A 9,640-nucleotide genomic window follows, 5' to 3' on the forward strand; every position below is an offset into this window, starting at 1 on the left:
ATTGGTCACTGGCTTGGCAACGTGAGTGTACGGTAATTGGTTACTGGCTTGGCCACGTGAGTGTACGGTAATTGGTCACCCACCTGGCTACTTAGCCTTAATTGTCAATATAGCCTGCTGGGAAAATAGACTCCATTAAATCAGCCTTGAAGTAATAGAAATAAATTGATAGACTGACATTTCATGAGATTGCATGGAACATAATTTTCTGAGTCTCAACGCACACCTTGTTAAGCCTTAATAACAAAATTAGATGTGATTTATGGAATTCCGTTGGCACCCACTTTAATTTGACTTCACTTTGTTAAACTCAATCAAAATCAAGTAATATACCTTCATAGAAAAAATACAAATTAGGACATGGTACAAAATTGCTGTTTAGTGCAGATTTAGAAGAAAACATTATGATGGGAAGAAGGTAAATGGCTATAGCCATATATAAAAAAAGTAAAGAAGAATAATCAATATATTGGTTATTCTTCTTTTCCTTTGTAATCAGTTTCAGATGTCAGAGTTCAGAGTTAAATAAGAGATCAAATGCCTCAGCAATTTCTTTGTCCTCTTGGGTTTGAAGAGTGATACAAATTATGCTGTAAAAAAAAGGCAAACGCATTAACAAAATGAAAAAAATGAATGAAAATTCAGCAACATTGCTAGCTGTTAGCCCTCAGCAATTCAACACACTTCCATTTGTTATCACACTGATTAGTCTAGTGTTGGACAAAAATAAAACTTAGTTATTATTTTACATTTTAATACTTAGTCACTTTTTGAACATTATCTATGTCTGCCTGTCTGTCTATATCAAATCAATAGCTCCAGACTATGTATTGTATATTCAATGCATCCCCCATCCTAGTTTCACGGTTCTACAACTCACCTTGGCCCTCTACCTACTCTAGTTCACCTGTTCTCCACCTCCCATAGTCTCCCTGTTCTCCACCTCCCCTAGTCTCCCTGTCCCTCCACCTCCCCTAGTCTCCCTGTCCCTCCACCTCCCCTAGTCTCCCTGTATTGCCTCACCTTGGCCCTCCGCCTCCCCAGCGTTTTCGGACACCAGCTTGTCCTGCCGGTTCCCCAGGGTGAAGGCCAGGAGGGACAGCATCAGGGCGTCCAGGATGCTGATGATGGCCAGGATGTAGGCCCAGCGCACGGTGCAGTTCCCCAACGTGTACTTGTCCGTCATCAGGCCGCACATCCTCCTCACCTCCGGGGCGTCCCAGCCGTCCGGGTAGATCAGGCAGCCCCCCACCAGCAACCCCGCTTGTAGGCAAGAAATATGACAGTTGGGTGAAGAGGTGAAGGCAAGCAGCGGTTATCTGAGCAAGGCTTCCATCGTTAAACATTGACAGTGTGTCGCCCATGATGGCCCTTGTAGTTCAATCTCGTCGGTTCAAAAGGCCAATGACTGTGTCATCAACTGCAGCTGAAAAAGTTCCACTTCCTGCGATGCAGTTTATGTGAGGGGGGAATTGTTATCAGCCATTCAAAGCATACTGTATACTGTATATCTCCCAGTGACTTTGCCTGTTGCTATGACAACGTTGTTTAGGCTGTAATCAGCTGACTGGTCAGTAATTCTGCATGATTGTCTGTCTCTTATCTAGTCCCTGGTTTGGTATTACTGTTGCGCATCACCATTTCCCAGACACACAGTTTTAACCGGCTACCTTCAGAGTCGTGATGCGTCGGATGGTGTCACACCTGTTTGCATTGTGTATTTATTATAGATGAGTGCAGCAGACTCCAGCAGCTAACACCTGATCGTTCTCCATGTAATCAATCCCTCCTCGGAGGTGTCAGAGTCACGCCTGCGATGGGATAATTAGTCTTCCACAGTGTTGTTGTCACCCAGTGCAACAACACGCTACACTCTAGCCCCGTAATTCACTCTTGAAATTAGAGACAAGTAGATTGGCCTCAAGACATTTCACAGCCAGGATTAGCATTGCAATCACATCAAACATCTACATACCTACGGAGGATTAAACATTTTTTTCATAATTTCATGAAATGATGTGCTAAGGAGAAAAGTTCGAGTTTACAATGTATGTGTCTTTTGAACCTTAAAAAGCACATGAAATAAAAAGTGTTATTATTACTGTAACCTAATTCACCTACTGCTGCAGAAAGGAACGATAAGAGACATAACATCAAGGCAAATGTGTCTTTGGCAGAAGCATATGTAAGTGTCGATTAGTTTTGGATAAGGATAGAATACTTCTTGAGTAAAACCCCCATCTGTCATATTCTCAGTGCTCAGTCACACTCAATCTTAAAACATTTCAAAATGGATCATGCACAATATGGTCGTGCAGTTGATGACCCCAACCCTAAATCAGTTTAGGCCTATAGTTGTTTTATTTTGCCCTACCCGAGGCGAGCTGCATCCAGGCACATATCTTGTAGACGTTCCCAGCGTTGCAGAAGAAGAACAGACTGAAGCAAACGATGGTCCCGACAATTAACAGCATGGAGGTTCCTATGAAGAACATGCCGGTCCGGAAGGCTGCGGAGGGAATGGAGCCGAAGTCGAACACGGATCCTTTGCAGATGAGCTCCGAGGTCAGAGCGTTGCCGATGCAGTAGTGGAAGAGGCCAAAGTAACCCGCCTGTGGCGTGTTCACACTGTCGCCGATCCAAAAGGGCTGGATGAACACCACCATGATGATGATGGAGAAGCAGATGGTGAAGATGGCCCACATGACGCCGATGGCCCGGGAGTTCCTCACATAGTTGGTGTGGTAGATTTTAGCCGCCTCCTGGGCCGGCAGTAAGTTGTTCATCTTAGGATCACTTCAGGTCCTAAATCAAGAGAGTAGGCTAAATCTAAAATAAATAATAAATTAAAAAATTAAAAAAGACTCAACTGAAGTTTTTACAGCAAAAGTTTCTTCACCTGTTAAAAAAAAGAAGGTAAATCTAGTCAAACAAGTGTGGTAGTGTAACCTACTTCAATGAGTTTTACCCCGCATGCTACCCATGTGCCTGCAAGTCTTGGTCCTCCCGACAGCTTCAGCACCACGGACAGCACCCTCCAGTCTCCCTCTCCACGGTGACCTGACTGAGGAGGAAACCCCGGGTCGATGCCAGACCAGCAGCTCACCGTCTGGCAACTTGATACGGAGAAGGTCCTTGCCATTGGTTATAATGAGAGGTGCTATATTTACTAAAATATAATTACTAATTATCTCCATAAGTAGGCCTATCAGTGCAAAAATATAAACACTTTAGATTGAATAAGATGGACATTTTCTCTGTTTTGAAGATGTTAGGCAGTCAGAATGAGCCGCTGTGTGGGCGTGTCACTGACGGTGTAGCTGACGAAAAGTCCCCTGCTGAACTGTAAAGTCTTGTTTGTGAGAACTTATAGGCTATATTAAGGACGGATATAAAACATGTTATTCGCCATGTTTAGGCCTACTGATTGTAATTATTTGAGATAGTATCAATGGATTTAAAGACCGCTGACCGTAGAGCCAATTAACCGCCTTTCATTTCGCTTAAAGTTCTTTCTTTTCGCTTATTTTCTTTTTACGATCCGGAAACCTTTCACTGACCAATATTTAGTGTTTTCTTTCGTTTGATTACCTTTAATCAGCAGCGTGGGCCACCGCTGCTGGTTAATGTGGATATGTGTGCATACGTTATCCACACGCTCAGTGCACGTGCACGCTCAGTCTCTGGATGGCGATAAGGGGGATGGGAGAGCCAAGCTATCAATAAATAACAGCGTGGTTTTTAAGCATTTTAGATTTGGAGAAAGTAGTGATCCGGACCCTCCTGCATAGCCTTTTACATTTTGAGTGTGCTCCCATAAAGGCCGATCACACAGATACCACTATGGCAGAGAGCTCTATCTCTCCTATGAATGCTATCAGAGTGACTTTACTGCATTGTTAGTTTTTCATAGCTCACCGACAGTCAACGTCGCTATAAATATCACCAATGCTAAAATTGCGGTGATGGATTCTTCTGGGCTTTAGATTTGAGTGAATTACTGGCTGTGTACGCTGGGCAGCAGTATCACGGTGGGCCTGGTGGCTGTCAGAGGACTGAAGGAGATGATTGAAAGCCTTAATAACAGGATATAGATTTCTTAATGTAGCAGTATGGGCCTTTAATTAGTGCTGCAGTACCGGTGTCGTGCCAGAAGTTGATTTTTGCCAGAAACTGATTTCCGGTCCGCTGATTTTTACATTGTAATGGCCCTTTACACATTATTCAAGCACTGGTTGACATCAAATCTTGTCAGTATTACTTTGCTGAGTGATATCAAGCCATTTTGAGGCAGAAACACAACTTTAACAGACCGTGCGCGCTCCCGCGGACCGGAAATCAGTTTCTGGCAAAAATCAACTTCTGGCACGACACCTGTCTATCACTGTTGGGTGCGCTGCCTATAAAGGTGAGTGGTTGCACACTGGGAGCCCTCTTGCCTGGGAGCTCCTGGCTGCCCCGCCTCCTGTTATCACCGCACCTGGCCGCCTCACCTGATCGCCTTTTACCTGGATCGTGCAGCTCGCCGTTGTTTGGTATGTAGTTGTGTGCATCTGTGTACCTTCTAAACTTTGCACAAGTCCTCAACATTGGCTTTCATCCCTCAGGCAGTTCATTGGCCGGGTCTTCCCTCTCCCGTATCGGCCCAAATTGTAGGGCGTGCGAGTGTTTTCCTCCTCTACCTGTTGCAGCGGGGAGCGATCAGCTGATTGATCGAGTTGCACTTGTAATTGTGCTGCTCGGTGCAAGTGATCCCCTTCCTCCCCTTTGATGTTCATTCAACTCCTGACGGTATGTGGATAAGATGACGCTAACTCAAGTTACTACAGTTGTTGTTCAGCCTCTAGAACAAATGTATTTTTCTATGGCAGGGTTGACGTGTGTGTGGGCGGTTTCTGCCAGCACGTTCCCCCCCCCCCCTCTTCACGCTGCTGTTGGCCGGCTGCTGTTTTGTCCACTGGTTTATATAGCCAACACATCCATCCTACTCTGCATCTCCTACTGTGCTGTACCTGCCACCGAGTATGGTGATTGCTGCCTCATCCTCATTCTCATTATCTTAATCTATTAATTTAACCGACTTCTAACTGATCTTATTGATATTATTTGTGTTTTGTGGGTTGCTTTGCATGTTTGTTTTGGTTGAATTAGTTTTCTTAGTTATTTTGGTCTGGCTTAATTGCTTTACTTATTTATTTGGATTTATCAGTTTGGATAAATCCATTACTTTTGATTTAATTTCTTTGTTAGTTTTCTTTTGTTTGCATTTATTGGGTTTGTTTAAGTTGTGGGTTGAAGTGATTTAACCCTGATTTAAACCCCATTTAGTTATTTGCCCTCCCCTTTTTGTGTATTTTGTGTTTTGTGTGTGTGTTCGCTTTAGTGTGGTTGTGTGAACATATTTTATTGAGAAGTCATGTTTAAAGATTATATATATATTGTTAATTAAAAGGTATTGAATTTGTATGCTGGACCCAGTCTCAAGCTTTCATTAGTAAACAAACTTGTGTGCTTTAACTTAGGTTAATCTAACTCTCCAGGTGAAATTCCTGGGGTGGCGTTGTTGGCAACTTGTCACTAGTTCTTTAACTAAACTTTCTTATTGGTCCCTCGACCGTCGAATGCCACATTAAGTTACAACTCAGGTATGAACTATCTTCGTATTCCTCTGTGGGAACTCATCGTTAGTATCAGCGATGCCAGCCAGGCCATCGCTGTACCAGGAGAGGGCTAATAGACCACGTGGCCCATTTATACACTTCACCGTTCAGTGTTTGACGGGGGGCCACCCGGGCCTCAGTGCGTATGAGGTGAGGGGGCATCTAGGTTGTGTTTCTGGTTAAAAAAAGTCCAAGCTGGCCCTCGGTTACTCAGGAAACAACGAGGCAGTCAAGGCACAGCGCCCCCAGAGCGTGGAGGGCTTGTGGACCACAGCAGGGTGGACCGGTGGTGGTTGGGGTTTAGCAGGATATAAATAAAACATGAATGGAGAAAAATGCAATAAAGGGGCTGTGGAGGCAGTAGCAGAACACTCATGAACAATATATGGTTCTTTAGGGAGGGGATGTTATGGAGACTTCTCTTTGGCCTCGGGGGGTCCAGTCTGCTGGCGGACCTTTAGCGTTACCCTTAGTGGTCTGGCTTGGTATTACCGGAATGGGGGATCACACTCACAGAAAGGAGAGCTCTGGTACGTGGGGGCGTGGAGATTAGGTGTTTCCACGTATCTTTTGCAGTGAAACATATGTTGGTGTCTGAATAAATGTGTTTATATGTGCAATACATAGCAAACCGCTGATTCAATTCCTGAACCCTGTGAAAAACAAATGTTATATCTCTGTCTACCGTCTATAATTCAGTGAGCAGAGGGGTGATTTTTTTTTTAGATTTTTGGGACCCACAGGAGATCATAAAACGACTTGGAGATCTTTTTATATTCCATGGGCTGCTGTAACAAGTGAATTTCTCATGTATGGGATGAAATAAAGTTATTATTTTGGATCCCCAGCCAGTGCCACACAGCCTAGAATTGAACACATTGGCCAGTTTTTTTACTATCTCACGTATTTATTTAGTCATTTATTTGTCCCCTGCTCTGGTGCTTCATCCCAGCCACACTAAGAGCATTGTTGCATCATTTATTAGATTATTCCACCAATTGCTATGATAAAAAAAACAGCATGCCATTGGGCAACTTGGAAGTCACAAATAGACTAATCCCAGTCTGTGTATGTATAGAGACCATATTAACTGCATCTACTCCATCTCGCTCTAATTCAAGGCAAATTTTCTAGTTCAATCCTCCTACCATGCCACTTATTTCAGTGAAGCCTGCACTACCCGCTGCTCAAAGAGGCAACCATAAGGTATTTTAACTTTATTTGCTTTATGACTTCTACAAGCTAGGGCATGAAGCCAGCACAACACAATTGAAGTGGAATATTACAGGACACAACCTTATTCTCCAAGGCACCACAAATCACACAGCGCAAGGTAGAGCAATAAACCAAACTCAGGGAAGCGTGTGGGTGTGATGTTGCTTGTGTATCTGCAGTGGCATTCATAACAACTAGGATCTACTTCCCCCTGATCCAACAACACCCACGCACTGACTGTTTCGAGATATTTGGGAGATGTTAAGAATAGAAAACCCATTATTGTTTCTCAGCGTCATTAAAGTGTTATTATTATCATTATGCAGTTGCAGTTGCAGATGCATCTAATAGGCAGGGCAGATTGTTTTGCTGCATTAAACTACTGTCAAAATACAGTATGGTGTGGTGCTAAGGGCCAAGGCACATCTTGCAATATGTACTGATGTGTTCACCCAACAGTAGCCACTTGAGGAACCAATGCGTCCCTCTGTCCATTACTTAAGAAGACGAGTCCTGAGTGATGGGAAGGTCAAGTGGATGTGTCAGCATTAATGCTTATGAATTGTCCCTTAACTAATATAAATGTGAGTTCAACTTTCTTGGATGTCACAGGGGTCTCTCTATAATTGGATGTTTGAGTGGCTGCAGAATGGCCCCTGGCACTCATATAATAACCGGGGAACCTTTATTACATTTATGGTCAAACTCAAACAATGCATCAAACCCTCATATGACTTTGCAGGTAATACATTGTTATGTGTTGCAAAATGTCCATAAATCATTTGAGTGTAGGCTACAATATTGCATTAACCTTATTTATCATTGTGTTGGGCTGAAGAAAGATGTGGGCTTGATTACAAGCCCACATCAACCCTCTTTCAGTGTTGGTTTCAGCCAAAGCTTGGGTTGATTGTGTTCCTGAGAGTGCCACTACATCTGCTGATCATAATTCCTGCAGATGGAGTAGTGGTGTATTTCAGGGATTCTCAACCAATGGTACCCATGTCCTCTAGGGAGAATGTGAGCAAATTCCAGTTGGTGCTTAAACCTGCACAAGGTAACTTTGCTACTGCAGCTATTTAGCCTACTCCATTAAAAAAAATATCTGAACTAGAAAGTAACTCAAAAATTAAACTCGCCCATCCACGTCAGGTCCATCCAGGTTTTCGGAACTCGGTTGCATTTCTCTCCGTAGTAAATAACTTGATTGTTGATGTCGTTCAAATGCGTCAAAATGATATGGCTATAACGGCTATAACTGCTATAGCTATAACTGTAGCTACAAGTTCAGCCACTAGAGGCTGCCAATGGGAACACTTACGTGGTTCAAGTTTAAGTGAAGGTTTTGATATGTTATACCTACCAAACAAAAATGTTGCTCAGAAATGTGCATATTGGTTCAATTAGTTAAATATTATATATATAGATTTTTGCTGATTAATTATGTTATTGCACTAAATACACCCTCTAAATTATAATAGCAGGATTATACCAGCTATATGGGAAAACATTTAGTAGTTTGTGTAAATGAAGGGTGGGAAATACTGCTATAAAGTATGATTTCCTCAGAGAAAGGTATAGCTCATTTTATCAGAATCAGTCAAAATGAAGTGAATATGGCCCAGTGGCATTCTGTTCAGTTGACAGCAGAAGCCTGGATGCAGAAGCCTGGTCCCCTGGGGTGCAGATCCCTGCAACAGAATGGATCCCGTCAAAAGTCCCTTTGCTTTAATAATATAGAGAAGTGGAACCCATCTGTGTGTATCTGATATAGGTGACATCTTTGGGCCGTGTCTGAAATCAACAAAGCATCCATCAGATTGACGTAGCTAGGGTGTGAGACCTAGCCCATAGGATCAGGGTTCAATCCCAAATGTCGGGATTGAATCCCAAACGGTCTATATGTAAGAATCTAGAGTGAGCATGTTGGCATTTAACCCCTGCTTCCTAATGGTCAGGATCAGTATCTACAGCAGGTTGCTGTGGATAAGGCATCCACTATAATGAGTAGTATGAGTAAGTATTATGGTCTCAAGGGAGGGAGACGGGCCAAGCAAATAGAGGTATCCAAGCTGTTCTACCAGCATGGCCATGTCACTCTTAGCGAGTCATATTTTCCTGATGCTTGACCTTCAGGGCTCTTCATGACAGCTGTGTGGCTTCAGCCAGGGCTCGTCCAGTGAGTCAGCGAGGCATGGGGACAGCATCTCCTGTATGCTCCACCTCCAGATGCATGCAGGACTCACTTACCACACAAACCCACCCACCCACACACACGCGCACACACACACAACCAAAGCAATCCATGCAAGCACACACATACACACAGACACACATACACATACAACCCCACACCCACCCACACACACACACACACACACACACACACACACACACACACACACACACACACACACACACACACACACACACACACACACACACACACACAAATGGACACACAAACACACACACACACACGCACGCACGCATGCACACACACAAAATCACACACACACACACACACACACACACACACACACACACACACACACACACACACACACACACACAAGCAAACACACACAAACACAAAAACACACGCATGCACACACGCACGCACGCACACACGTAGGCACGCATGCACACACACACACACACACACACACACACACACACACACACACACACACACACACACACACACACACACACACACAATGAGAAATCAAACAGGGACCAAGCCTGTGGAGCAGGCCAGCACA

At 43.8% G+C, this 9,640-nt stretch overlaps 1 protein-coding gene across 1 annotated transcript; it reads right to left on the reverse strand.

Moving 5' to 3' along the window:
* Positions 1 to 1,000: 1,000 nt before the first annotated feature.
* On the reverse strand, positions 1,001 to 2,786 carry lhfpl5b (LHFPL tetraspan subfamily member 5b; the record flags this gene model as incomplete). Its single annotated transcript, XM_084479804.1, has 2 exons — positions 1,001 to 1,263; positions 2,375 to 2,786. The coding sequence occupies 2 exons, from the start codon at positions 2,784 to 2,786 to the stop codon at positions 1,001 to 1,003; spliced, it is 675 nt and encodes a 224-aa protein (XP_084335930.1).
* Positions 2,787 to 9,640: the final 6,854 nt, after the last annotated feature.

This window comes from Micromesistius poutassou (assembly GCF_964030765.1).
Source record: "Micromesistius poutassou genome assembly, chromosome: 15".
Lineage (NCBI taxonomy): Eukaryota > Metazoa > Chordata > Actinopteri > Gadiformes > Gadidae > Micromesistius > Micromesistius poutassou.